This window comes from Annulohypoxylon maeteangense (assembly GCF_022496945.1).
Source record: "Annulohypoxylon maeteangense strain CBS 123835 unplaced genomic scaffold GGS22scaffold_22, whole genome shotgun sequence".
Classification (NCBI taxonomy): domain Eukaryota; kingdom Fungi; phylum Ascomycota; class Sordariomycetes; order Xylariales; family Hypoxylaceae; genus Annulohypoxylon; species Annulohypoxylon maeteangense.
The window spans coordinates 363491-391290 of record NW_025953269.1 but is presented as its reverse complement, the minus strand read 5'-3'; the positions used below and the strand labels follow the sequence as shown (position 1 = coordinate 391290).

General features: G+C 47.3%; 7 protein-coding genes across 7 annotated transcripts; 5 read left to right on the top strand and 2 right to left on the bottom strand.

The window, feature by feature from the left end:
• Positions 1–96: 96 nt before the first annotated feature.
• On the top strand, positions 97–2340 carry GGS22DRAFT_173880 (CDP-diacylglycerol--serine O-phosphatidyltransferase). The gene is made up of 4 exons (XM_047963002.1): positions 97–688; positions 791–889; positions 1023–1216; positions 1305–2340. Exons 1-4 carry the CDS (start codon positions 622–624, stop codon positions 1677–1679), a joined length of 735 nt encoding a protein of 244 aa, XP_047814806.1. The 5' UTR covers positions 97–621; the 3' UTR covers positions 1680–2340.
• A 43-nt stretch (positions 2341–2383) lies between these two features.
• Positions 2384–5050, bottom strand: GGS22DRAFT_78433 (cysteine proteinase). Its single transcript, XM_047968092.1, has 7 exons — positions 4716–5050; positions 3944–4648; positions 3795–3889; positions 3640–3745; positions 3407–3588; positions 3144–3340; positions 2384–3085 (listed from the first exon to the last, which is right to left on the bottom strand). Exons 2-7 carry the CDS (start codon positions 4340–4342, stop codon positions 2556–2558), a joined length of 1509 nt encoding a protein of 502 aa, XP_047814805.1. The 5' UTR covers positions 4343–4648; positions 4716–5050; the 3' UTR covers positions 2384–2555.
• A 773-nt stretch (positions 5051–5823) lies between these two features.
• Positions 5824–10692, top strand: GGS22DRAFT_173874 (uncharacterized protein). Its single transcript, XM_047963001.1, has 5 exons — positions 5824–5889; positions 5973–6704; positions 6764–8856; positions 8916–10500; positions 10618–10692. Exons 2-4 carry the CDS (start codon positions 6112–6114, stop codon positions 10022–10024), a joined length of 3795 nt encoding a protein of 1264 aa, XP_047814804.1. The 5' UTR covers positions 5824–5889; positions 5973–6111; the 3' UTR covers positions 10025–10500; positions 10618–10692.
• A 1537-nt stretch (positions 10693–12229) lies between these two features.
• GGS22DRAFT_78381 (uncharacterized protein) lies at positions 12230–14898 on the top strand. The gene is made up of 4 exons (XM_047968091.1): positions 12230–12571; positions 12636–13220; positions 13285–13425; positions 13491–14898. The coding sequence occupies exons 1-4, from the start codon at positions 12512–12514 to the stop codon at positions 14793–14795; spliced, it is 2091 nt and encodes a 696-aa protein (XP_047814803.1). The 5' UTR covers positions 12230–12511; the 3' UTR covers positions 14796–14898.
• A 1073-nt stretch (positions 14899–15971) lies between these two features.
• Positions 15972–16410, bottom strand: GGS22DRAFT_192804 (uncharacterized protein; the record flags this gene model as incomplete). The annotated part of the gene is made up of 2 exons (XM_047965317.1): positions 15972–16233; positions 16358–16410. 2 exons carry the CDS (start codon positions 16408–16410, stop codon positions 15972–15974), a joined length of 315 nt encoding a protein of 104 aa, XP_047814802.1.
• Positions 16411–17436: 1026 nt separating this feature from the next.
• Positions 17437–21551, top strand: GGS22DRAFT_173863 (uncharacterized protein). The gene is made up of 3 exons (XM_047963000.1): positions 17437–18734; positions 18792–21008; positions 21082–21551. Exons 1-3 carry the CDS (start codon positions 18102–18104, stop codon positions 21091–21093), a joined length of 2862 nt encoding a protein of 953 aa, XP_047814801.1. The 5' UTR covers positions 17437–18101; the 3' UTR covers positions 21094–21551.
• Positions 21552–25547: 3996 nt separating this feature from the next.
• On the top strand, positions 25548–27198 carry GGS22DRAFT_78338 (kinase-like domain-containing protein). Its single transcript, XM_047968090.1, has 4 exons — positions 25548–25916; positions 25978–26173; positions 26233–26614; positions 26671–27198. The coding sequence occupies exons 1-4, from the start codon at positions 25804–25806 to the stop codon at positions 27045–27047; spliced, it is 1068 nt and encodes a 355-aa protein (XP_047814800.1). The 5' UTR covers positions 25548–25803; the 3' UTR covers positions 27048–27198.
• Positions 27199–27800: the final 602 nt, after the last annotated feature.

Below are 27800 nucleotides of genomic sequence, written 5' to 3'. Positions count from 1 at the left end.
GTAGAGTTGAGGTACGTACTTGAAGTTACCTATAAAAATGTACGAAATACATCCATCCATGGATCTGGTTGACAAAGAAACTTGCCGGTCACGGTTCTAACTAAGCCTCCCCCGCGCTTGTCCTAATTTGGGCAAGCGGGCCCTGGACGTGTCCAAATGACGGCATCAATGATGCTGCGCCTACCCGATGCCAAAATAGGTTCAAAAAGTTGTCCATTTCTGCTTCTAGGGTTTATTTTTTCGCGATCTCCATTTGCTACCAAGCTCCTTCTTGATTCAACTCCCGACAGTCAATTTCGCCGGTGTCAGAAAATACTAAATTCATGGAATCACCACTACCTTAATAACAAGCTAAGGAACAATTTGACATACTTTCTTACAAAAAGGCATTTGTTGGTATTCGGCGACGACAACCGACTTCCTTTTACTACCTACGCGAAAGACGAAAAGGAAGATCCGCGAACAAAATAAGCTTAAGACGACAAATATATCGTGTTTGGTGATCTAAGCAGATATAAGAAGAAAGATATATCGTCAAATTCCTTCGAGGATATTGAAAAAGAACAAGATATCTTCCTTGGTCGATCGAGCGGTGTAGCAAGAAAAATCGACACAGAGAGAATGTCGAAACGAACCAGCAGTGGCAGCAATGGCGTTGCATCCAAGACCAGTGCTACAGAAGAACCTTGTACGTAGTATATCTTAACAATGCTAAGTATACGAGCTTGTCTATTCGCGGCGAGCTAGCTTCATGGATACAGTATACTGACGATGTCGTCCTTATGTGTAGCATACAATAAACAGAAGGATCTCCTATCTTCAGCTACGGGCGGTCATTTTTCGCTATTGAAAGCCCTTCATATGGCAGACTACATTACAGAACTAAATGGTATACATTACCCAACATCACATCTACTCTTATGATTTGATTATTAGCTTTCCAGATATTTCCTATGCCTATTATTATATCATAAATTTTAAATTCTCCATGGCTAACAAAATCTGGTTTCTTCTGTGTACAGGATTCTGCGGTATATCATCCGTCTTCTCCTCCCTACGCTACTGCCTTGGCGACCCCGTGGACAAGACGAACCTATACCTCGCGCTCATCTTCCTACCCTTTGGGCTATTCTTTGACTTCATGGACGGCCGAGTTGCACGGTGGCGGAAGAAGAGCAGTATGATGGGTCAAGAGCTGGATTCGCTGGCTGATTTGGTATGCCTCGTTTATATTACCCCTCTTCATATTCCAGGGGAATAATTCTTGGCCAACTTGACCACCTAACTAACCCAAATTCATATAGATATCCTTCGGCCTAGCCCCTGCCTGCGTCGCGTTCAGCATCGGACTTCGCACGCCCCTCGACCACGTTCTACTTACCGTCTTCGTGCTCTGCGGATTAACGCGACTCGCACGTTTCAATGTCACCGCTTCTAGCGGTAATATCCCCAAGGACGCATCAGGCAAGGCCAGCTACTTCGAGGGTACGCCCATCCCGACGACGCTCGGGCTCGACGCGCTTATGGCTTGGTGGGTTAGCGAGGGCTGGGTTATGGACCAAATACCGGGAGGTGTTTGGTTCGAAGGCTCGGCGCTCGAATTCCATCCCGTCGTTGCGATGTTCCTAATCCACGGGTGCTTAATGTGTAGTAAGACGCTACATGTGCCGAAGCCTTAGACTTTGGGTTATTCATCTAACTACCCACCCTGACTACCTCTGGCCCTACGGGAATTTACGCCAGGGATTGGGGAGCGAGATATCCGTTATGTACATGTACGGCCACCTAGATTTTTACCTCTCGTCTTCGTTGATAATAAGGTTGTTTTTGCGTCCGCGTTTTCTTTTCGGTCTCGGGGCGGGAGCGGAGGCAGGGGGTGTTGCAGGGTCGGCGGCTTGATACCTACTTCTACTTAAAGTAATGATTAAGGAATATGTATGGGAGAGGGCTTTGCATGCATGCGCAGCGTCTGTTGTTTTTTCCCTTCCGGTGTTTTTACGTTTGGGTGGCTAGGCTAATTGGGAGGTTAAAGAAAAAGAGAGAGAAAGCTGAGACAAGAAGGAAATGAAGAGAAGAATGAGAAAAGGGGAGGAGGGACAAGAAAAAAAAGGAGAGCAAGGGAGAAGGGGTGTGGATGTTGACGTTGATGTAGCATACGCATGGCAAGCGGTTAGGTATAGATTGGAATGATAACACTCATAGAGCGGTGCTTTCTGATTTATTCCACTCCAAATGGTCTGGTTTATCTCCAAGTGATATGAGATATATTCATTATTGACGTCTTGTATAGGGGAGGCGGGTGAGCACTCATATTCCACCATCTAGATAAACCAATGTTTTTTCATCGGATTAGGTCTATACTATCATTGCGAATGACGAAGCATAGTCGGTAGAAATAGCCTGCCTTCACGCCAGGTCTATGAAACCCAACGCGGCGTGAGACTTTCTAATTATAAGTAGTACTAACTAACTCACTAACTCACCAGCTCGTCTAATCAAGTTGCTTTTCTAGAAATAATCCTCACCATACCCAGAAGTTTCACTACCCAGATATTCTATCCCATCTCTTGGATAAACTCCCTTAGAACCCCCTTCTCGGCAAGTGCCTTCACCCACTGATGTATAGCCGGCGTGTAATCGCGCTGTCGTCCGCGCACCGTCTCTACGGCCTCGTCGACAGCTGCCAGTTCAGCGATGTATTGTGCGTTTAGGGAGTCCTGCTCCGTCTTTAGTTCCTGTGCCAACTCTAATGCCGCCGCAGCGTCGAAGTCAAGACGGCTTGTCTTAGCCACGAAGGATTCTGTGAGTTCGGCCTTGTCAAGGCTCTCGGACGTCATATTCCGTTGCTCTGGGCGCATGTTGGTAAATATCTCCGACGGATCCGGGACGACCCAAGTGGAATCTTTGCTGAAGCGTTCGTGTAAGGTGCGGGAACAGGCGAGGCTTGTTGCGAGCTCCGTACATAGTGTCTTAAGCGGCGACTGGCAGATCGCTAGGAGGCTGTATGATGAGTACTCTGAATTGCGCATCATGCGTTCCTGGATAGCTGCGCTCGCTGTGTCAAGCCACGAGCCTTCAACATTACCTAAATTAAGCATAGATTAGGCATCTTATCTTTGGGTAGAGGTGAGGGTTAGACTTACCAAGGCATAAAGGCTTTGATTTCAACCCGTCGAGTTCCCATATTTGACCGTTCCTGGGTACGTAGGCAATGTAGTGATAGTTAGTTTCAACATTTGCCTTTGAGCGCTTGGCACGAGATGACTTCTGCATCCTCTTCTTTAATGATTCTTCGTACTTATTATCGAGAGCCAAGTCCTCGGCAATGAGATCGATACGTCTATCACTTCAAGTTAATTCAATGACATATTATAGTTATATATATATGGATGAATCAAAAGCGTACCTCGCGACTGAATTGTGAATGCTTCGAATGAAGTCATTCTTATCGAGGTCGTTTCCTCGGTGAGGTGGTGGCAGCGCCTTGGTACAGTCCTTGAAATCCTGGAGTTGGGTACCGAGACTGGTGTCTTCAGCATTCATGATGATGTTCATGAGTGCAACAGTAGCACAGGCATTAGCGGTCGTCTGTATATCTGTTAACTTATATATAGTTAAAAAATTCAGCATGGTATGTACCTGGTTCGCAAACCAAAGATCATCGGGGCAGTCCCCACGGCTGTCGTCGTTTGGTTCATTATCACCTTCATATTCGAACAAGAATATGAGCCCATGCACCGGTTTCCTATGGGTGATTAGCTTACGACAATAAGGATACCGATTTGTAGACATACGGTAGGAATCCTAGTATATCCGCGTCGAGGCCGTAGACTTCTTGGACTTTGAAGTCTTTCGCCTCTAACTCTTGTAACATCGCATTGAAGAAGCCCTAAATATGAGTTAGTCAGATATTTATACGTAGAAGCCTATATAAGTAACTGACTGGTTCGGATTCAAGTTCGACCCAACCTTCATATTCCTTACGCTCGTCCGGAAACATTCGAGTTAGGACATCCTCGAGAATAGGGGCGGCATCTTCAGGGACGATGTTATCCGTAGCAACCTGAGCAGCCTTCCGTTTTGGGCGAGGTTGCTTTACAGCTGGCCGTGCAGGTGATTCAGGGGCAAGATTGACATATTCTTCATCATATCTGGTAGGTGGCTTTTTCAATCTTGTTGTACGTCGGAAACCGGTATTTCCGTCAGGAACTTGATCCGCTGGCTGAATGTGTGTCTGGGACAGGACATCGGTATCGCCTTCGTCGCATTTGAGGGGGGATGATCTATCCATTCTTTCGGTATGGCCCACCGGGGGTTCACTCTTGGGCTCATGTGTAGCCATTAGGAATGGTCTCAATTAGGTATCATGTGATACTGGCGTAAAGGTAGGAGTTCACGGGAAGTGAGCGAGTAAAAAAAAAAGATAAAAAAAAAAGTCTACCTTAGTGGGGGTGAGGTGATTGGCGTGAGTGTATATTGAAGATTGAAAGATTTGTATCTGTTATGAACCAAAGTAAAGGTGCGAGGTCAAAAGGAAGTTTGGAGTTGGAAATAGATCTCTAACCAAACTCGCAGGACGCCTGAAGATGGAAAGAGCGGTTCTTCCCAAATTCAAGACTATAAAACACAGGTCTTGACTCATACAAATCTTCAGGCAGTCAGCTTCTAGGATTTGGTTTCCTCGCTTTGATAAAAAATGCCAGCTTTTGACTTACACACGACTAGTTTTTAAAAGTGTGTAGTGAGTTGAGGTTGGAAATAGTGTTTTCGGATAAGGGGTTAAGTTAAGTACCTAGGTCCTAGTACTCTGTAAAATAGGGGTAACTTAAATACGACGAAACCGCCAAATCAAGCGACAATAATTTCTATTGGGGATTGTTTTGTCCATTTTGCTGAGCTTTTAGACTGTTAGGATTATGTTGTTTGCTTGGTGCATTAAACCTGACCCAGCAAGGCTTTGATGTTTGGGAAGCACAGAGATGAGTAATTTGAAACCTCATACCTCTATGAATGCATCTTTCTTTTCCCTCTTGTTTTATTCCTATTTAATAAGAAAACAGAATTTGCTGTTCAGGCGCCTTGGTTCCGGTCTTGATTTTGATATTGGTTCTGATCTTGATATTATACACCCCTCACTCAAAATCAGTGATGTCTACCCTTTTCTTTGTACCGGGGATTCGGGAACGGGAATGTCTTCTTCCACGTTGTGAGGCCAAGACTAGGATGTTACATGTGATGTGATCGAATCGAAGTAACGAGGCTGATGTAACACAGTAATTTCACCGTTTGAACGATGTGATATTGTTCTCTCTTCAAACGACTGGATAGATATATGTACCTAGAATGTAGGTAGATCTTTGGAAATCTTGAAATATGGGTTAGGTATCGCCTATGATTCTCTGACGTAGGTACTCAAGGATAAGTTTAAGTTTATACGTATGGGGATACGAAGTAAAATATATTATGAAATATGGAATAATAGCCAAAGGTTGGAAGGAGGAGGAAGCTCATGCAGGTGTAGCTTCCCGGTTTCTATAGCTATTCGGTACGTACCTGCCATTTTCTATGTGAAGATGAAGCGTTGGAACCTGCATATAAGCTTGGCTTGAGTTCCCCACTTATATGAAGCTCAAGCTCCCGTCTCGTCTTAGCTGCCCCGCAGATACGTACCTACCTACGCAGCTACGTACCGAGAAAAAGAATACCTAAAAAGCCGACAGCTGTTAGCAGCTGAATGTGATAGCTTCTACCTTGGCACCATTCGGCATTCAGAAATTTGGAAGTTCTTGACGCGGCGCGTCGTGATCCAATCTTTGCTGAGCTGGTATTTACGGATCACCTAAAAATTTCCGCCCACCCTGCAAGCTCATGCAAGCTTTGACAGGACAGGTATTTACATCTCCATACATATCTTCTACGTTTGTTTAAACAAACTGAACTGACATCAAGTCAATCCTTTTTTCCTCTCATAGTCAATTCGACTAATCGCCCCCATTCAAATCGCCAACTGCCATAAGGCTCCCTTCCTGCGATCGATCGACCGGTCGATCCTGTAATCTGCGATTTTGATTACTGCTTCCTGATGGTTTGGCGTTGCCTTCACGGAATGCGATGAATAATATTGGCACGCCGCTCGTGGGTGCTGGGGGTTACCCACAGACACCAGCCGCTGCTAAAGCACTTCACAACCAGCGTCAAGCTCAAGATGCCAGACCTAGGCCACCGCTACCTGTTGCCCCAGAGAACCATCCGAATCTCGCACCGACTACTCAACCGGTTATACCTCTGACTCTCATCGATGCACCATCTCAACGCTTCTATGCCTGCGCCGTCTATGTTGTCTTACTAGCATGGCGGTTCTACGACTGGGTACAGATGCTAGAGGATAATGGCGGATCTTTTTATTTCTTCTGCAAATGGATCCTATTCGACTTTATCTTCTTCTTTTCCCTACCTTCGCTACGGATACCATGGCTAGAACTCTCTGCGCCATCAACCTCTATGATATTCTTCGCGCATATGGTATTCAACTGGCTCTTGATGTTTAATATTCCCGTACCTTGGCATGGATGGCTTCTAGGACTCGTCAAAATCTTCTACGACAAAGAGCTTGCCATATCAGAGCATAATGTCAAGGTCTCAAGCATTTTGCACAACTCGTCTCTTATCATGGGCAAGCAGATCATCAATATCCTTCCCGAAGGGTGAGTGTCCTTGGAATTACCTTATGTTGAATCAAACGTCGCTAATGCCTTATTACTAGCTCTGCTCTGCTCAACCCTGAAAAGCAACCCTACTGCCTAGGCCAAGGACAAAACATCGCAAGTGTGCCTATTTATTTCAATGCTACAGTGCCCGTCGACGTCGAACTTATTCGCTTCGATTTGGAATCGGACAACCAAGAAGTAGTAAAACTGAGTCGCAAAGAAATCAAGGAGATTGGCAGGCAATCTGCGAGGTCAATTGAAGATGGATCGCTGGGTATATACAGATACGATATTACCCTGAAGAAGCCCGGTGTCTATCAGCTCAATAGGGTTCTCGATGAGTACAAGCTCGAGGTTCAAAGAATCACAGAGCCTACATACATCGTCCCTTGTCCTAGAGCCAAGGTCCGAACGGCACAGTCGTCAACGAAGTGTCTCGGTGAACTATCTAACTTGTCTCTTGACGTTTATGGGACACCACCTATGAAGATCGTTTACAGTCGGACAATCAATGGCAAAGACCACAGTTTCCATTTCCAGAGCCTGCAACCTGATGGATTCACGTCACCCCTAATTGGTCCCCAACGATCATCCGGCATCATGCCTTTAGGCGAAGAGGACTATAGCTGGGCTAGGCCCCGGACGGTTGAGGTCGGCCTGAATGAATCGATGACTACCCAGGGAGAATGGCAATACTCCATCGACGAGGTTCATGACGTTTTTGGCAATGTCATCCAGTATCCCCAACCTGAGGATCCTGACGCAAAGCCTAAGCCTAAGCACCTGTACCAGAACTTCGAAGTTAGGGAACGCCCCAGAGCCACTATTGTGGGTTGTGATCTCCGCCATCCGCTCAAAGTTGCAAAGGGAAAAACGGCAAAGCTTCCTATCGAGATTGGACGTCCAGGTCAGACCCCGCCAAGCGCCTCCCATATTTTAACCTGGAATTTCTCTCCGATCAACACACTTACGAAAAGTGGTGACCATGGAGATGTCGTTGAGGTGGGTTCTTTCACCGCTAAGAGCGCAAGTGACCAGCCTACAATTTCTGCGCCGGGATTGTACACCCTCAAGTCCGTATCTTGCGGCTCTTGCGAAGGAGAGATCGAAGAGCCTTCATCTTGCCTACTACTTAACCCTCTTGAGCCTACATTGACAATTTCATCCGAGGAGATTCCGGATAAGTGTGCCGGCAACTCCATTGGACTTCGTGTTAATCTGGATATGATCGGAACGCCTCCATTCAGAATCGCATACACGGTTAGCAGCGATACCGAGCAGAATAGGAGAGAGACGGTCGAGATTAAGGGTCTTCGGCAACAGATTGACCTACTCCCAAGGAATGCCGGGCGCTACCAATATCGGTTTAGAAGACTCGAAGATGCTATTTATAGCGTCCCTCTACCTCTATCGGACGAGTACTATCTGGAACAGAATGTCAAGCCGCCAGCGACAGCGTACTTCAGACAAGGACCACGCACTATCAACGCTTGTCTTGACCAGCCAGTCAAGTTGGATGTGAATCTTCTCGGAGATGGTCCCTTTACGCTAGAGTGGGAATTGATTCATGAAGGCAAGAGAAAGTCAGAGAAAGCGACCGGCATCACCACGGAGACATTCACTATCGAAACCGCACCCTTGTCTACTGGTGGAGAGTATACTCTAGCCTTGAAGAGTATCCAGGATAAGACCGGATGTCGTATCTTTCTCAAAGAAGAGAATAAGATCTCTGTGCGACGCCAACGGCCACGTGCTGCGTTTGGTCTTCTCGAGGGCAAGACAACGACTACAGTTGTTGAAGCTGCCTCTGTCAACCTTCCTCTTAAACTCTCTGGCGATGGGCCCTGGAGAGTGGGATACCGGAACTTGAACAGCAGTTCTGGCGACCGGCTTATTCGTGTCGCGCGGACCGGCAACGACTATATCGAAGCAAAGGAGCTAGGCATATATGAGATTCTGGATGTGATGGATGATCAGTGTCCTGGCACTATTAACCCCAAAGCTAAGACGTTTGAAGTCAAATGGTTCCCGCGCCCCGAATTGTCATTTATGCCGAGCGATGCCATTGAGTCAATCGAAAAGGACAATAAGTTCGTCAAGAAAGACGTCTGCGAAGGCGATGTCGATGGATTTGAAGTCTCCCTTAAAGGTAAATTTATTCTGCACTTACATTTTCCACAGTTCATTGTACTAACAAAACCTTTTCAGGGTCTCCTCCGTATCATGTCGAGTACGAAGTCAGACATAAACCCAAGTCGGGTGGAGTCTCTATTACCCGAAAAGAATTTGATGCTGCTCTTGGGAAAGCAGGCATTTCACTAGACACAGCTAAGGCTGGACTATACACCTACACCTTCTCCGGTCTATCGGATAATCTCTATAACGATAAACGACAATCTGCGCCACTAACGCTGGAGCAAACCGTCAACGCCAAGCCGTCTGCTTCCTTTGTTAAACCGGGCCAGACGTTCAAGATGTGTATGTCTGACGATGGACCGAACGAGACGATTCCTATCAGGTTAGAAGGCAAGGCGCCCTTCTATGTCGAGGTCGAAATCAAGCAGCATTCTGGAAATCTACCGGAAGTTTTCAGGATTCCCAACATCCAGACCAACAATTACGGAATTCAAATTCCCAGACAGTATCTGAAGCTCGGAGGCCAGCAGATTAGAATCCGCAAGGTACGCGATGATCGCGGTTGTCAGCAGAAGACGGAGACCGGCGGCGGTGTGGTTCATATCCAACTTTACGAAGCGCCGTCTATCTACCCTCTCGAACAACGAACTGACTACTGCGTTGGCGAGCGTATTGCCTACACCCTATCGGGCACGCCGCCTTTCGAGGTGCACTATGATTTCGCCGGAAAGCAAATGAAGGCTAAATCGCAGACGACTAACTTTCGCCGTATTGCCGAATCTCCCGGTGACTTTACGATTACTAGCATCAGCGACAAAGGTAGTGAATGCCGCGCTGCAGTTAATCTAGCTAAGTCCATTCATCCGATGCCGAGTGTTAGAATTAGCAAGGGGCGTGTCATCCAGGTCGACATTCACGAAGGAAGCGAGGTCGAAATCCTATTCGAGTTCTGGGGTACGCCGCCCTTCGAATTCACGTACACGCGCAGTACCAACGCGCGGAAGGGGCAGAAGAGCCAAATTCTAGAGACACGTCACGACATCAGCTACGAGCATAGCAAGGTGATTACAGCGAGCCTAGAAGGCACGTACGAGGTCGTGGCGATCAAAGACCAGCACTGTGCCTTTTCGACGATAGGTCCGGAGGGAAGGGACAAGGGGCAGAAGTCTCTAAAGTACTAAGGGGGATTCCTACTTTGGTGTTGGCGTGGATGTGGACTTGGCCGCTATTAAGTTGGCGTACGAATAATAAAAAATTGGACACAGACGCACGGGAATGAAGCGGTCCACGAGAACGCATGTAGGGGCCCTAATGTAGAACGGCGGAGGATGGGGATGGACGAGCTACGTGTTGGCTCTCGGGCATTGCATGAGCATGGCGTTTTGGTAGGATAACCAGCTTTCACCGCTGACGGATTGCGGCAGTAAGCAAATGCAATCCGAATACATCTTTTTTCTCTTGTAAGCTCACGAGTAGATGATCGGACCTTGGGGTTATGCGATGAATATCGGTGGTAGGTGGGTTAATTATGCTGGGTGTATAGCAGATTGGCCTTAAGACCGGTCCCCTCTTTTACTAGGAGGTATTTAAGGCATAATTATGAGTAGACTTGAGTATGGAATAATGATGGACTGTCCATGGATAGGTACATACCTAGGTAGGTAGGTTGTGTTACACTGCAAGCCCCTGAAGATATTCATGTTGATTGGCGCATTAGAAGTGAGACAGAATAAGAAATGACACTGGCTGACTGGTCGCCTATCTCGGTGAACAGATCTGGGATTTGACAGCATCACTCTGTCACTTTCCCTGACATCCATGACAGCCTGATCACGAAGCATGTGGAATTGCTATCCGCGTTCTACTGTATATGCCATCAGGCAGCCAGGATGCGTCACATTCCGCCGATCCCGTACGATCGCGATACGATGAGATGTTCCGTCGATCTTGTGTTTATACAGTATGGATTCATGATATGATATGATTCGGTAGTCAGAGTTTTGAAGGTCTGAATGATCTACGGAACGGTGTCTGTCGAAGCCTTACTTTTCATCATGAGCAAAGACTAAACATACGAATCATATATATTGAGTCCCCTTTTGCCCCTAAGACTCGCTAAAATTTAGATGTCAGCACTTCCGACGGCTAGCAGCTATAATAGTTAGACTTCTGCCCACGCGGGATGGGATCTACAGAATCCCCACGCAGCTAGTTTACTTCTGGGAGAATTGTTCTTCATGAAGAACTTAGGGGTAGCCTTTGTAGTATTTCCGTATTATTTCCTAGAAATAATCATATGAACCGACTCAGTTTATGGAGAAATGGCATGAATTAATACAAACTCCTTATACCTTATAGCATAACTATATCTACTATTTAGCAACATACCTACTAAGGTAAGTATAGATCTTACCTATCTTTCAAAGTGACGAAGAGATCTACATACTTAATAACCCTGTAGAAAAATAACTACTACCTAGGTAGATAGTAAATATCCGCACCAACGAATTGTCCCGACTGACTAGTATCGACATCTTGGTAACGGGCCGTTAGAGTAGTTTCCTATACCTCACGAGGTTAGCCACCTCCCTCCCCTTGAACGTCTTGAACGCCTTCAAAGCCTCTAAATGCTGTTGAAGCCATGTCATCTCCACTTAGCTCATGCTTGGCTCGTGGGGTCAATAACCAACAGTAACTAACTGATGGTCTTGTCATGACCTTTCATACCTAGGTATGTATGTAGGTATATATGCGCTCCTCCTCATCTTATACACTTTTCTGCGGTTGTATGCAAAGCGGAAAACCTGAATGGATCGTATGATAAAGGACGAAGTTGCCGATTGCAGGTGTCCGGTTCCCATCCTCCCCAATCACAGAGCTCGATCGAAGCAGGAGTGTCTCTACCCCGGATTAACAAGATCCTACCACACTTCGTATCCTTCAATCAGGCATCACGCGCGTAGTTTGCGTTCGGTATCCGGGCTGCGGCACAGACGCTCCTGAAACAAGAGACAACGGCAATAACCAGATCCCGACGGTCAGTTTGATACGCAACCTGCACAGAGCCTGCATAGAGTCTGCATAGAGTCTGCATACAGCCTGTCCAATGACCTGCCGTTTCCTGACGTCGTTTTTAGGTACCGTGCGCCGCCCTATGAAGTGTTTCCAGTTCCATCTCCTTCCTGGTTTGTCACCTTGGATGACCAGGCTTTAAACAGGTACGGCCCGTTCCTAGAAGACCTTTAATAATATTGAAAACCTAGAAGTTAGGGCTGACGATCCGAGGCCTCGTCTGTTTAACTTGTCATTATTGTCACCTACCTATATCAGGGACTACTCATTTTTAATCTCCTCGAGTTGCCCTCTTTTACGGCCTCGCTTTTTCTTTTCGAACGGAAGGGTTACATCGAGTTACATCCAGGGCTGGGGCTTGGCATATTCTACTTCTGCGACCTGGAACATCGCGACGAACTGAAGTTTACAACTACTCTAAGACCTCTAAGACCTCTAAGACATCCAAATCTAGCGAATACCTAATCCTGACATATGATTTAAAGAGAACTTGGAATCTCTATCAAATTGCATAAATTTCGATAATTCTAGAATTTTGTTGACGGAGGGAGAATCCTAAGAGTTACCTCAAGGATCATCATCCTTCGACTTTCAAGATGGTGTACTGCGGGAAACCCTCAAAGGGCTGTCAGATGTGCAGGACGAGAAGAATCAAGGTAGGTTACCAATTGGATCAAATATGTCCAAACAAACTAACCATTGTTTCTCGCAACGCAACAGTGTGACGAGACAAAGCCAACATGCAACCAATGTGCCAAATCACGAAGACAATGTCCCGGGTACAAGGACGAGTTTGACCTCGTCTTCAGGAACGAAACTCAGGCAACGGAACGCAGAGCACGGAAAGCCAGTAAGAAAGTACTGGCACAGAAGACTGTCAAACCAGACCCGGACTCTCCTTCGGGAGATCTAAATGTGTCTCCAGTCTTCGCCAATAGCATCAAATCACAACTTGCCCAAGCCATCATCCCCTCGCTCAACATCCCCGTCGAGCACCAAGCAAGCTGCCACTTCGTCTCCAACTTCATCCTGGTGCCCCCGGAAGGCGAAGGAAATACACGTGGGTTCATGGACTTCATCATCCCGCTGCTGAAGTCCGATCCGCACGGGCAATTGCAGCACGCCTTCAATGCCTGCTCTATGGCTTTCCTGAATAATCGAGGGGGCTCAGAGTCTAGGTTATCGGATCGGGCTCTGCATGAGTATACGAAGGCACTCAACGGGACCAACGCCGCTCTAAGGAATCCCGAGATGCAGTTGGCGGATTCGACGTTAGCGGCGGTGTTGTTGCTAGGTTTATTCGAGGTATGTCGATCCCTCAGGAAGGATTCGAGATCAATTTGTGTGTGCTAACGTATTTCCCCTGTAGAGTATCACGGCCAAGCAAATCGGCATGTTGAACTGGGGCTCGCATACCGAGGGCGCTATACAGCTCGTAAAAGCCCGGGGGAAGAAGCAGCTCAAGACGAAAGTCGGATTGACGCTGTTCATCGCCGTGAGAACTCAGATGGTCTGTTAACCAACCTAACCCCTTTTCCCAAACACTTTCTACATACATATTAACACTCAACCTAGATAATCCACAGTCTCACATCTGGCACAACCCCGATCATGGGTGAAGAATGGTGGATCAACGACGCCGTACGCGACCGCGCCGCAGCGAAATGCCACCGCCTCATGATCAAAACCGGCGAGCTGCGCGCCGAAGTAACGCGGTTGATGAACAGCATGGCGCGCACCCCGTCAAACATCGACGTGATGCTCGAAATGATCCGCCGCCTACAAGCCGTCGACCAGGAAGTAGTAGCGTGGATGCGCGGGGTGCCGTCCTCATGGCGGTACCGCACCGTAGCCTGGGAAGACAGCGTGCCAGGCGGAGACTACGGACGCGCGGAGGTGTTTCCCGGGAGAATCGACATGTACCGCGACTTCTACATCGCGAGCGTGTGGAATACGATTCGGACGGCAAGACTGGTACTTATGAGTTTGGTCGTCAGATGCGCGGCTTGGGTGTGCAGTCCCGTGGACTATCGGACGACGAGGGAGTATGCGACTGCAGCTAGGACATGTGTCGACACCATCACGGACATCATCGCAAGCGTGCCGTATCATCTAGGCTGGCACTTAAAAGAAGGGAATCGAAGACGGATTCGCCAGTTCTTGCGACATCAACAACACGACGACACCACTACGACCGGGTTCAACACATACACCAGCACCCAAGACGAAGACAGCTCAGACAACCTCGGTCTCAACGACGGCGAATTCGCCTGCGGAGAAGCAAACCACGTCAAAGCGCTAGCAGGCTACTTCCTCACGTGGCCGCTCACCTGTCTCAACAGCCAGGACTACACGACGGACGCGCAGCGGGCGTGGATCCACGGGCGGCTGGGGTTCATCAGCAATGAGCTCGGCGTCAGGTACGCGCACATCCTCAAGCAGCTGCAGATCCGCATCCCGTCCATGCTGATCCGACGGGACGGGCTGATGGCGAGTCCGTACGGGGCTGCGCACGATTATTTGAAGATGGTTAGTGAGAGTCGGAGAGCACAGCAGCAGGTGCAGGCGCAGGTGCATAATATGGGGATGGGGATGGGTGCGCGGCTAGGGGCGCAGCAACAACAGCAACAGCAACAGCAACAGCAGGAGTATGGGTACGGGTATGGGTACAAAGCCGATGGCGCGGACGGGGGCGTGGGGGCGCAGTTGCTGTCACCGGCGAGTAGCAGCAGCGGGAGTACGAGCCCCCTCGAACACGTGGAGGCGCTGCAGAAGGAGAGGTTCGAGGTACATCGTGCGGAGCTGCTTGCGAGGGCTGCAGGAGGACAGGATGCCGGAGAGGGCGCCAAGTGGGTTGCGAAGAAGTGGCTTACCGTGTGATGGTGTGGGATGGCTTGGGCTGAAAAGGATACGCAGGACTTTTCCCCCGTCTCGTCAACCGAGAGACATACCTACCTAAGTAAGTAGGCTTAGGGGGGAGGTGTGTAAGAGGATCGTCAAAAGATTAGGTATTACCGACTTTGGCATTAAGGGGTTTGGGGGCTTCGATTATGGCGGCTGTTTATGACACATTCTGTCTCTTGGATTAGGGGAGTTCGGAGTTTTCTTGTTGTCTTCGAAAAGCAATGAGTCGCAGAGGCTTACTAGAGCTTATATCATTTGTCCGCGAGGACATTCTACGCTCATCTTTCGATCTCTTCTGAGACATTTGGCTGAAGGAGCTTGTTTGGTACTGAGGAAGGCTGAAAGTGTGCATAGGATATAATTTTAGGAGTCGGCACTTGGGGAGGATATGGTTCATATTGCTCTTGCAATGGGCGTTGTTATATGTACCTACCTACCTACAAGGTGAGAATGTGAGTTTTAAATCAGGAGGAAATAGGTAAAATCTCCGCATCTTCTGTGAACACCACAGTATGCACGATACTGCAGGGAATACAATATGTTGATCAACGAAACTTATCAACCTCTTTTTGACGGTCTTCCTACACTTGTGATACGTCCCTAAATTACTCGTTTCTCGATTGAGATGGTACATTAGTAGCACGAGACATATTCTTAGGTTTGTTTATCCAATGTGACCTGAAGTAGTTGGACATGGCGACCTCGACAATGGTCGTGGGAATAAATAAATTCGCAAGTGTTTCATTGCTGTTGGTACAAGAAATAGACTGCAAACACCGAAATCCTCTCTCGTGTTGTTGTTCATTGTACAAGGCCCATCTAACCTTCAGCCAGGGTATCATCGTATATCGTATAAAGTCTCCTTGCGCATTCATTCCTCCAGTAACCGTGCGTAGATTTGAACCGGTCGTGATCTCTCGTTGAGTCGTTGATGTACTCTATAGGGCCCCGCGCCTTGCGAGTTTGTGATCGCTGGTGATTTGACATGGGTAGGACATTTGAGTGAGTACCTAGGTCCACCTATGTCGCGTACCCGGTAGTCCTGGCGGAGGCCTCCAACTGTTTGCGAAAAGAAAAACCGCATGTCTCACAAGCAGAATCTAGACCAGACAAGCCCACAACGGTCCGGAACGTCCCTCAATTCCCCTCTACTTATCTTCTCTTAACTGCAGGTGGATTGGGAGTGCTCATATTCCAGGCCTTAACAACCCAACTCTGTGTCGCGTCGACGTAGCGCTCTTGCTCGACGTGCTTAACGCCAACTTTGAGTCCATCCTTCGTGAAGATTACGTTCTTCTTGGCCATGCGCTTCTCGGTACTTTCCCGAATCTTGGCGACGCTAAGGTAGATCTGGTAACCAACGAACCCGGCGCCGCCAACGACAATGAGGAGGATCAGGAGAGGTAGAAGCTGTCTATAATATGAGAAGTAAGCGATTGCGCTTATGTTAGCGAACGACATCAGATGAAGGATCGCGTCGCGTGTCTAGGTAGTACTAGTGATAGTGGCGATAGTGGTAGATAATAGATAAGATGTACCTGAAAGTTGACGGCTTAGCCTCAATCCGAGGTGATTTGCTTTTCCAAACCATCGTTGTCGATCTGAATTATGCTGCGATCTTGAATCTTGGTTCTTGATTGGTATAAGGTATAGAGTGAGCGTTTAAGTACGAGTATGTTGGATCGCAATATTCAATCTTCACGAGAACAATGAAATGAGAGGTAGAGTAATAGAACCGATTAATCTGGGATAAGGATTATTATAAATGTTCTAGGTAAGAAAGAAGTTCCAGGGTTTCAAGTCTTGATTTTGTCGAATTTGGAGTTGGACCTATAATAATGATCTACAAGGCAAGAAGGGAAAGGTCGAGTCTAGACTCTCGTGTTTGCATGCAGTCGCGCGCAGAAGAAAAATGTTGCTCAAGTGATGGTCTCAGCCGAAAGGGAGCGACTTCCTCAAGCATGATTATAACATGTGCTGCCATCCCCCGATGAATCGTAACAAACACCTGCTAATAGGCAATAGGCAATACTAAAATTAGGCGGACACGCCGCTAAACCGCTAAATATGTAGGACAAGGGGAAACAAGGGGAAACCTTGGAACCCATCTAAGCCTTCTACCCGTCTGGCCTTCCTAATTGAGGCCTTGCTACACAGGATTCAATCAATTCAAGCAGGAAGTTCGGCAACTCACATACAAGTACATCATGGATGTACGTATGTTAATATGTACCTACTTTAATAATGTAGGGTATCTTTGTACATGGCAGCATGATCGGATCTGGTTTGGTGCTTACGTAGTTTAAATATTAGGGGAAATATGGCTATGGCTGTATGGCAGTGGAGAAGTAGGCAGGTGGGGTTATAATTGAAGGACCTACGAAGTACGATCGATAAGTATCAGGTACCTGGTACCTACTTGTTTCTGCTTACATAACGGATATCTACAATTAACTCACGTGACTTTCAGCTTAGTGGATATGGTGATTACCTAACCCACTCTTTGATTCTAGCTCCGATCTAAATGAGGTCAAGCTGGCATCTGGCTGGTAAAATGGTAAGGTACCTACCGGTAAGGAAAGAACAAAAAAAGCTTGGACCAATTCACATCCCAGCGCAGCCTACCAGTTGCCCGCCCGCCTCTTCAGAAGGTCGCCCACCGTTTTTGTTACAACTCTCTGTCGAATCACAGCGTCATTTGGCTTGTGAAATTGAACAAGTTGCTAAATTCCGGCAACATCAAGATCGTTTTAAAAAAGAGCAACTCAAGATGACGATTTTATAAAATCATATTTCATGCTCATTTGTTGTTTTTACATTGTCAACCTTTTCATCTTCGTTCCCTTTTATATTGACAACATTGAATTGTTGAATTGTACGGGACGATTACCTAGTAGCAGGGTTTCTCCATTCTCCATTCTTAAGCTACTAGCTGGAGTTCTCAACTGTTAATCTGTTAGCACTCAAAAACGTGGCCTCCGCCAAAATCCATCATCCCTCCAGCCCACCAGCCCTCCTATCGAATCGTGGCCACAAGCCCTACAGTCGGTAACCTAGCAACCGGCAACCACCACCACCACGTTCCACCTCCTTAACCAACTAGACTTGCAGCTTTACAATCTTCTCTTCGACCATATCACGTCAGATCTAGTGCGCACCGAATTACTACGACCGAAAGAAAAGAATTGATTAGTACATAAAAGACATACGAAAGACAAGGCGAGAGATTCAACATAGGCCACATAGTAGGTCAGGATAATATAATTGACCGCTTGCGCCAAGATGGCTGCTCCCAACGATGGCTATGGCCAATATCCTCCCCAGCAGTATGGTCAGGAGGCGCCATACACCGATGAACCACAAGGTGCCGCCTACGAAGGACAGACCACATCGCCTCCTCCCCAACAAGCCGCAGCACACCACAAGAAGAAGAGAGGCTATGCCACTCAAGCATTTGAGTTTGGAGCCGGCGCAAATGCCGGCGCTACCGGCCCAACCCCTGGCGGTATGCCGCCGCCCACCTTTGGAGCTCCCGGTCAAGCACCGCAGCCTTCACCGGGCTACGGCGCCTATCCTGGTCAAGAATATCAGCAGGGCGGATATCCCTCCCCCGGGGTGCCGTCGCCGTACGGTGCTCCCCAGCAACCAGGCACTCCTGCCCAGCCGGGAGTGGGTTATCAAGCCCCCGATCCTTACCATCAGCCGGCAACTGGATATCCAGCCCCAGGTGTCGCTGGTATAACCCAAGGAATGGCTGGTATGAACATGGGGGCAGCACCTCAGCCCGGCGTTCAACAACCTGGCCAGCAAGCTCGGCTCACCTTGAATCAACTGTATCCTACCGACCTCCTAAACCAGCCTTTCAACGTCTCGGAGCTCGATTTACCACCCCCTCCTTGCATCTTACCTCCAAATGTGAGTGTCACGGATGTGTACTTCATATCTAACGGTTCATACTAATTTATATCGTAGGCTAGCGTTACTCAGTCACCCGATGCAAACTGCCCTCCTAAATATATCCGATCCACTTTGAATGCGGTTCCGACTACGCATTCTCTGCTGAAGAAGTCCAAGTTACCATTTGCTCTCATCATCCAGCCGTATGCCGCCCTTCACGACATCGATGATCCCGTTCCAGTTGTGCAAGATCAGGTTATTGCCCGATGCCGACGATGTAGGACATATATCAACCCTTACGTGATCTTCCTTGATCAAGGTCACAGGTGGAGGTGTAATATGTGTAATCTTACGAACGATGTGCCGCAAGCTTTCGATTGGGATGCTGCTGCCCAGAAGAGCGTGAACAGGTGGGATAGACACGAGTTGAACCACGCCGTGGTCGAGTTCGTCGCGCCTCAGGAGTATATGGTCCGTCCTCCGCAGCCGCTCGTGTATCTGTTCCTTTTCGACGTCAGCTATGCTGCCGTCTCTACCGGACTCCTTGCCACGAGCGCGCGAACCATTCTAGATAGTCTTAACCGGATACCTAATGCCGATCGGCGGACTCGATTAGGATTTATCGCGGTCGACTCGAGTTTGCACTATTTTTCCATTCCTAAAGACGACGAAGAAAATGCAGAGACGACTATGCTGGTGATAAGTGATCTGGATGAGCCGTTCCTGCCCGTCCCCCAAGACCTTCTAGTCCCCCTGATAGAAAGTCGAAACAGCATCGAAAACTTCTTGGCGAAGCTACCTGATATGTTCCAAAACAACCAGAGCAATGGCTCGTGTATGGGATCAGCCTTGAGAGCCGGCCACAAACTTATCTCGCCATTGGGCGGTAAGATTGTGGTTCTTAGTGCTTCACTGCCGAACTTGGGAGTTGGAAAGTTGGAGATGCGCGAGGATAAAAAGCTTCTTGGGACGTCCAAAGAGAGTGGTCTTCTTCAAACTGCCAACAGTTTCTACAAATCATTTGCCGTCGAGTGCTCCAAAAATCAGGTCTCTATCGACATGTTCCTCTTTTCTTCGCAATACCAGGATGTAGCCTCGCTGAGTAACCTTCCTCGATACACCGGTGGTCAGACTTGGTTCTACCCTGGATGGAATGCTGGTCGTGCCGAGGATGCTGTCAAGTTTGCTTCGGAGTTTAGCGATTTCCTATCTTCGGAGATTGGTCTGGAAGCAGTGCTCAGGGTACGAGCTACAACCGGCTTGCGTATGAGCACATTCTACGGAAACTTCTTTAATAGATCTTCGGATCTATGTGCCTTCCCAGCATTTCCCCGCGACCAGTGCTACGTGGTCGAGGTGGCTATTGACGAGACTTTACAGAAGAACTATGTTTGCCTGCAAGCTGGTGTCTTGTACACCACCTGTAACGGTGAACGACGCATCCGCGTCATGACGCTCGCCATTCCCACCACAACTAATCTTGCAGACGTGTACGCCTCAGCGGACCAGTGCGCTATTACGACTTACTTCACTCACAAGGCTGTTGAAAGAGCACTAAGCAGCGGTTTAGATGCTGCCCGTGACGCTCTTCAGAGCAAGCTTATAGAGCTACTCCAGACTTTCAAGAAGGAGCTCGGTGGAGGAAGCATGGGAGGTGGCGGGCTACAATTCCCTGCGAACTTACGCGGCCTCCCCGTACTCTTCCTGGGCTTGATCAAGCATGTCGGTCTTCGGAAATCCGCACAGATCCCGTCCGATCTCAGGTCCGCAGCACTATGCCAGCTTTCTACGTTACCTCTACCGCTTCTGATGCAGTATATTTACCCTCACCTATACTCGCTTCACGACATGCCCGACAACGCCGGAGTCCCCGATCCAGAGACGAGCCAAATTGTTCTTCCGCCGCCACTAAACTTATCATCGGAGAGATTCGTCTCATACGGTCTATACTTAATCGACGATGGTACGACGCAATTTTTGTGGATTGGCAGGGACGCCGTGCCGCAACTCTTGATGGACGTTTTCGGTGTAGGAGATCGCACGCAGTTACGCGTTGGCAAGGGGTCGATTCCGGAGTTAGACAACGACTTCAATGAACGGATACGGGCCATTATTCAGAAGAGCCGGGACCACCTATCACGTGGGGTTGGCAGCATTGTTGTGCCGCATCTATACATCGTGCGGGAAGATGGCGAGCCAAGCTTGAAACTCTGGGCTCAGACTCTGCTCGTCGAAGACCGGGCTGACCAAGGAATGAGCTTCGGTCAGTGGATGGGGAATATGAGAGAAAAGGTAAGTTAAAGGAGCCTCTGATTAACCTAGCTCAACCCTAGTCAACTTCATGCTCATCTTTCGTCATTCGCAGGTTGTGCAGTAGGTGGAGGCCGGAGCGACACTTGTATAGAGGGATAGATATTTGCTACCAGAACCAAAAACAAGGAAATGTTAAAGTAAAATGAGCGAACCCCTATCCAGTCTTGAAACTTGGAATGAACCCGAAACTGAAATATGCTATGTTATGACAAAACTAGCTAGCTAGCGCTGAACGGTGTAGTCTGCTGCCTATAGGAAGGTAGGGAATATGGAGGCCTGTAAGCAAGTATTTATTAATAAGGCCGAAAAATAGTTTTATGCTGGCGAAAACGATTGATGTTCTTGCTCTCGCTCGGAAGACTGTATAGCCAGCATTTGAATATATGAATGAATAGGCTGGAGAATATGGTTATGTTATGTATACACTTTTATGCCTGTCTAGTCTTTGGCCTCGATGATCATAGCCAGAATACGAGATAGGAATATTCTTAGTCTTATTTCGTGGGCAAAATTCAATTACACATACTTGAGCGCTTGGGTGATCGAGTTCCAGTGGAGTGAAGTAAACTAGACTACGGGAGGCGGGAAAGAAGGGGGTAAAGGGGGAGAGGTGTGCAAAAGGGGGTGAGTATGAAAGACATATCCTCTGAAACCCAGTATTGATATTCTTACCTTGCTTAAAATGGTTGCTCATCTACCTACACTCATGTGATATATTACATCTATACAACATAGCCTACCCATCGCTATCCTAGGGGAGACCTGGATAAATGAGTTATCGGTCTTTTCCAGGAGAGTCTTACCTAGGTAGGTAGGTAACTATTGGCAACGTTAGACTTCAAATCATTAGGCTGATTGCTAGTGGACTCTTTAATGCCATAGCTATGAATTGGCCACGGTTCTACCTATACGAGAACTCCAGCATCATTTATGATCACTCGACTATTTGCTTGGAGATGCCTCTGCAAGTTTTGAGTATCACCCTAGAAGCACCTAGCCAAGAGGATCTTGAGCCGGAGTTGATGTGTCAACTATAAGATTGCACATGTTTCTTCTAGGAGGAAAGCTAATATCACAAATCACATGTAAACTTAATTCTCATAACTGAATTGTTATTACCTTCTTCTAGCACCAACGCAGATATCTGAATGAAAGAAGGTGTGTATTGTTAATATATCACATAAAAGTATGGACCGAACATTTCATTAGTAATGAAATATAAACAAGGTCAGATATCAGATTCGATTACCAATAGTTTATGCCATAGACTCTAGTAACAACCAATCGATTCTCTCCGCATGTGTGGCGTGTTCTATTCATCAGCCAAGGTCATATGGTATCGAAGAAGAGAATACAAGCTGCGGTTACCGGTCGTTATTTATGATGATAACTTGGTTTACCTACCTGCCTGCTTTCCTCTCGGCTCGGTAGTGTATTATTTTGGTCTCCTTTGTCGGCCGTATGTTCAACGGTAGAACCAACCAGATAGGCCTAGCATGGCAGGTAAAGCTGAGACATGCAGCGATTATGATTCCTTCAAAGCGATGTCAACCACTCAAATATTTTAACCTGTCCCGATAATCTGGGTATTGGATGACGTAGCGGATATATGACCATCATAGCCACATTCTAGGCGCCTCGGCGCCTTTAGCAAAGCCGAAACTATATCTAAGCCATTCATAAGATCACGGCAGACTCTATTGATCCTTCATATGACGGGAAGGATGCTGTGGGATACTGCGTGTTGATATTCATATTCATATTCTTAAGTAAGTGGCCGAGAGGCATCCAGTGCCGAGAGCTCCTTGAATCCCTGGTCGAATCCCTGGTCACATCTGGATCGACCAGTCATGAAACGAACCAGGGGAGAGTGCCGGAAGATTTCAAAACACACGCGCCCACCTGCGGTGTGCGGCGCTTAGGCCGGGGTATGATTGGACCACCAGACGTATCTCGCAGTCTATCAGAGCACGAGGGTATTCTTGTATTTCTGGTTGCGTTGCTCGGGCGGTTACAGATAGACGAGAACCTTGCGGTTGATTTGAATTTGACTCAACCTGTTCTAGTAAATGAATGTTAGAAACTAAGAAGCAAAATGGAAGCGCCCGTGATAGAGATAAGGGGTTTCTTTACTGTGCACTATGTACGAAAGTATGTATAACATTGAACAATTGAAGTTAGTTAGAGTTTGAGAAGTTAGATCGGTGCCGTTTCATCGGTTCGGTTCTACATGTAGGTAAGCTTCAATCTAACGTATATGATTTGGTACTTGTATGCAGGTGACAGGAACGGAAATGGTAACAGCAATACTTGGATGAGGCGCCTAATGCAATGCAAAGAAAAAGTTCCTCAGATAGACAAGAGACCCCACGAAAAGTATTTGAGAAGTATTGGTTTTGTACTATGTATACCCATACATGGGTACATCCAAGGTTGATCCCTTTACCCCTCCGACCCCACCGTCTCTCCTATCAATTCTCCTAGCTCTTACCCCTCCCCTCCCCTTTCCAATTCCATCACACTTCACCGTCCCATCTCGAGTCAAACTTAAAACACACTGCCTGACCTTTGCCGTACCCATACTGTCAATCTGAAAGGCGGCAACTCCCTTCCCTTTTTTCTCATAAAATCGATTTCACTTGCCCAATCTTATAACGAGCCAACTGATTTTAGATCCCACGTGGAGAAATACCCGGAGCTAGTATCTGAAAGAGTGGTTTTTTAGTGAGTTAATTAGGTTAGATGAGAGTTAGAATATTAAGAGGAAGAAGAAAAAAAAAAGAGAAGGACCATGACTGTCCAATTGATCTTGTGAATTTGCACGACCCTTGTTTCACACATTTTAATACCTAACCGTTCCTTTTCTAAGTCGTTTAATAGTTTGATCCCTTCTTCTTCGTCTTCGTTTTCCTATTTCTACTACCTATTCGACTATTTGACTATTCCCACTTGTTACTACGGATTTACTATCCATTTTCCATTTCCATTTCTATTATCCATTTCCAATTCCCCATTCCCCGTTCCCCGTTCGATCTAGTCTTCGGTTTGTACCCGGCTACCCGGTGCATGTTTAAAAAGTTCTAGCGTCTTGTCGCCGTCGCATTATTGACGGTTCCACACAAGGCGGACTCCTACTCCCTACTCCCTACTCGATTCGATTCGATTTAACAGACTTGACCCATACATAGGGGCCTGAGGGGGGTTTTATCCACTGTCGTTGCAACAGAAACAGAGAGCTCTACTCTTTTTTTTCGGTTCGAGCCCGTCGAGCTCTTTGACATCTTCCTCCCCCTCCCCATCGCACATACATCCTTTTCAAAATTTACCTCCACAGCATTTGGTCCTTGTTTCGTCTTATTATTTCATTTTCAACTAAACCGACTCGACTCCGGTTCAGCTCGTCATATCATACCTACATTGTACTTGGGTATATAAGATATTGCTGAGGTGAACGGAACGGATTTCTTTTTTCCATGCTTGGTACCTGAGCACGACCCTCCCGCCAATAAATCGCGAATATCTCAAGTCCCTCGGTACCTCCATCTGAAGGCGGGGCTCAACTTGTTCTTGTCTCGACCTCAATAATTCAAATTCGCACCTAATCATACTATTTCTACCTTCCGCTGGTTGTGTCGACTATTTGGTAGTCCAAAGGTAAGAGAAGAGTCCTGTTTATTATTATTTTTTCTTTTCTTTTTTTTCTTTTTGCCACTGTACCAAAATCATCCAAGTCTGCTGCGTTATTCGGTCTTGAGTCTGTCGTGCGCCATCTGGCTGTGGTTAAGAGCCCCGTTATTCGTGTTGGCGCACATCTTCAATACCCTGTCCTCCACCCTCGCCGGGCCGAGAGAATCTACGGAGCGTCTGAAGTTTTGTAACACAGCGTTACAGCTACATGCACTCTTTGACCTCACGCCTGTTCGAGCTGGGGATATGGGGACTCGAGCATTCTAGAGCTTGTAGTGCACTTCGCCTCATTTTTCTTAATGATTATCAATCCTACGCGAGCTTCTTCGTATCCGGTATTTTGTCCCCTTTACAACAGCTACATCGGCCGACTTAAACAGCAACTTCAGCAACTTCAGGCGAGAGAGCGTTCCTGTAGCCCAAGCTTGCACGGACCTGGGAATCATATCACATATCCCCTTCGGCGTTATACGATCTACACCTCGGAAAGATCAGCTGTCGTTCTCTTCCTCTACCACAGTGTCATTGGCTGTTGTTATTGTCGTCGTTGTCATCGTCGTCGTCATCTTTGTTCTTACACAGAACTCTTAGCTAATATACTAAATCCTAATAGCTTCGACTAGATACCCGCAACTTGGACGCACTAAGCTGGGTTCGACGAGCATAAAGAAGTTGTGGTCTTCGGCTCGCCAACCTCAAAGAACGAAAGTCGCGAAATCTCAATAAAGCGCGCCCAAATCCTTTTTTTTGCGACGATCTTGTCTACTTTGCCAACATACAATCTGACAAGTCGGACTTGATAACTTCGCGCTCCGGACAAGTCCGACTCTAATTTCGATACCTGAGAACAGTAGTCGCCGCATTCAATATTTTCGTGTTGCACTCCGCTGTGTGGAGCGCACACGGGTTTGGTTTCCTTGGCGAGCCGAGATTACCTATATCGACTCTCTTATTGCCCTGACGGGACTTTATTATACCCGTTCCGGAGACCTTAGGAGTTAGAATCTGTAGATTCTTGGGCTTCGTTCTGTTCTTGGTCTTGATTTGAACTCAATTTGTCTCCTATCCTTGGTCGACATAACACACCATGTCGCGATCAAACCCCCCTAATCCGGCCGGATCCCGAAAGATCTCGTTCAATGTTAGTGAGCAGTACGATATCCAGGATGTTGTTGGAGAAGGTGCTTATGGTGTTGTCTGGTAAGTTTCCGTGCAGCTTCATACTTCGTTTTGAGTCGGGTTGCTAATTGACCATGTTCAGCTCGGCGATACACAAGCCGTCGGGCCAGAAGGTCGCTATCAAGAAAATCACCCCGTTCGATCATTCCATGTTCTGTCTGAGAACCCTCCGAGAGATGAAGCTTCTCCGATATTTCAACCACGAGAACATTATCTCCATCCTCGACATCCAGAAGCCGCGTAACTACGAGACATTTAATGAAGTGTACCTAATTCAGGTATGAATGAAGATTGGTGTTTGCAGATTGGGCCAATTGCTAATATTATTATCCTACAGGAGCTCATGGAGACGGATATGCACAGAGTCATCCGCACCCAGGACTTATCTGACGACCACTGCCAGTACTTCATCTACCAGACGCTGCGAGCTTTGAAGGCGATGCACTCTGCGAATGTGCTCCACCGAGATCTAAAGCCCAGCAATCTTCTGTTGAACGCCAACTGCGATCTGAAAGTGTGTGATTTTGGTCTTGCACGATCGGCCGCGTCTCAAGAAGATAACTCAGGATTCATGACTGAATATGTTGCCACTCGTTGGTATCGTGCCCCCGAGATTATGTTGACATTTAAGGAATACACAAAGGCAATTGACGTCTGGTCCGTTGGCTGCATTCTCGCTGAGATGTTAAGCGGCAAGCCACTGTTCCCCGGAAAGGACTGTACGTGATTTACCATTGTGACCCGTGAGGCAATCCAGTTGCTAACGAAGATTTAGATCACCACCAGTTAACATTGATTTTGGATGTCTTGGGAACGCCTACGATGGAGGATTACTACGGAATCAAATCTCGCCGAGCTCGCGAGTATATCCGCTCCTTGCCCTTCAAGAAGAAGGTTCCATTCCGAACTCTCTTCCCTAAGACTTCCGACCTCGCCCTCGATCTGCTTGAGAAACTACTGGCCTTTAACCCCGTGAAGCGTATAACTGTGGAGGAAGCTTTGAAGCACCCCTATCTTGAACCTTACCACGACCCGGAGGACGAGCCCACGGCACCTCCGATTCCCGAAGAGTTCTTCGACTTCGATAAGCATAAGGACAACCTTAGCAAAGAACAACTGAAGCAGCTCATCTATCAGGAGATCATGCGGTAGAACCGAGGATTTTCTCAGAAACCGGGAATCTGGGCCAACTTGACGCATCTCATGCAGTCCCTCACACACCGATCTAACGCCACGGAGTCAGTGACGACCACAGTTAGCAGTAATGCACGACGTTCGCAAGGCTAGAGTTGGTCCCTGGATTTAATATATCAGGTGATGCTAGGCAATGGTCTTGAAGATCCTCGACCAAATCATACGAATGGAGGTATGAGATCATCCTTTGGAGGATTCATACGAGGGAGTAGTTTAGTTTACTCGGGGAGGTGGAATCTTGAGGGGACGAGAGATCTTGATGGGCCCTGACCCACGCTGTTGCGCACAGGATTTGACATTGATGGCATCATGGCATGATTTGACTTTACTCGGGAGAGCTTGGATGGATATGGATATCTATCTTGTCTTCTCTCCCAGCCTTTTCATTTTGTTCTCTACGCTTGCTGGTAGTAAACACGAACTTTTTTCTCCTGTCTTTTAGTCCATGGTGCTTACGTGATGTGGTTCGACGTGGGTGAATGTTGATGATTAAGTCACAGTAATAATGAGTCTGTTTTATGATAGAGAATACGGATCACTTGAACGTATTGCTGGTTGTATATATCATGAACTTATGATACTGTCAGACTGAAACTTGATAGTGAATATTCATCTCTAAACACATCATTCAATCTCTTCCAGCCATCTTTTCAGATGATACAGCGATTTTACTGAAAATACCTAGGAAATCGTCGGAACGAAAAGCTTTAC

Excerpts from the sequence above, each read along its gene's own strand:
- GGS22DRAFT_173863 (XM_047963000.1), top strand. The coding sequence starts at position 18,102 with ATGGCTGCTCCCAACGATGGCTATGGCCAATATCCTCCCCAGCAGTAT. Across the intron at positions 18,735-18,791 it reads CTTGCATCTTACCTCCAAAT|GCTAGCGTTACTCAGTCACC; the intron begins GTGAGTGTCACG and ends TTTATATCGTAG.
- GGS22DRAFT_173874 (XM_047963001.1), top strand. The coding sequence starts at position 6,112 with ATGAATAATATTGGCACGCCGCTCGTGGGTGCTGGGGGTTACCCACAG. Across the intron at positions 6,705-6,763 it reads ATCAATATCCTTCCCGAAGG|CTCTGCTCTGCTCAACCCTG; the intron begins GTGAGTGTCCTT and ends CCTTATTACTAG. Across the intron at positions 8,857-8,915 it reads ATTTGAAGTCTCCCTTAAAG|GGTCTCCTCCGTATCATGTC; the intron begins GTAAATTTATTC and ends AAACCTTTTCAG.
- GGS22DRAFT_173880 (XM_047963002.1), top strand. The coding sequence starts at position 622 with ATGTCGAAACGAACCAGCAGTGGCAGCAATGGCGTTGCATCCAAGACC. Across the intron at positions 689-790 it reads CAGTGCTACAGAAGAACCTT|CATACAATAAACAGAAGGAT; the intron begins GTACGTAGTATA and ends CCTTATGTGTAG. Across the intron at positions 890-1,022 it reads CTACATTACAGAACTAAATG|GATTCTGCGGTATATCATCC; the intron begins GTATACATTACC and ends TTCTGTGTACAG.
- GGS22DRAFT_78381 (XM_047968091.1), top strand. The coding sequence starts at position 12,512 with ATGGTGTACTGCGGGAAACCCTCAAAGGGCTGTCAGATGTGCAGGACG. Across the intron at positions 12,572-12,635 it reads GCAGGACGAGAAGAATCAAG|TGTGACGAGACAAAGCCAAC; the intron begins GTAGGTTACCAA and ends GCAACGCAACAG. Across the intron at positions 13,426-13,490 it reads TCGCCGTGAGAACTCAGATG|ATAATCCACAGTCTCACATC; the intron begins GTCTGTTAACCA and ends CACTCAACCTAG.
- GGS22DRAFT_78338 (XM_047968090.1), top strand. The coding sequence starts at position 25,804 with ATGTCGCGATCAAACCCCCCTAATCCGGCCGGATCCCGAAAGATCTCG. Across the intron at positions 26,174-26,232 it reads ATGAAGTGTACCTAATTCAG|GAGCTCATGGAGACGGATAT; the intron begins GTATGAATGAAG and ends ATTATCCTACAG. Across the intron at positions 26,615-26,670 it reads ACTGTTCCCCGGAAAGGACT|ATCACCACCAGTTAACATTG; the intron begins GTACGTGATTTA and ends ACGAAGATTTAG.
- GGS22DRAFT_78433 (XM_047968092.1), bottom strand. The coding sequence starts at position 4,342 with ATGGCTACACATGAGCCCAAGAGTGAACCCCCGGTGGGCCATACCGAA. Across the intron at positions 3,589-3,639 it reads ATCTTTGGTTTGCGAACCAG|ACGACCGCTAATGCCTGTGC; the intron begins GTACATACCATG and ends ACAGATATACAG. Across the intron at positions 3,086-3,143 it reads ATCAAAGCCTTTATGCCTTG|GTAATGTTGAAGGCTCGTGG; the intron begins GTAAGTCTAACC and ends TGCTTAATTTAG.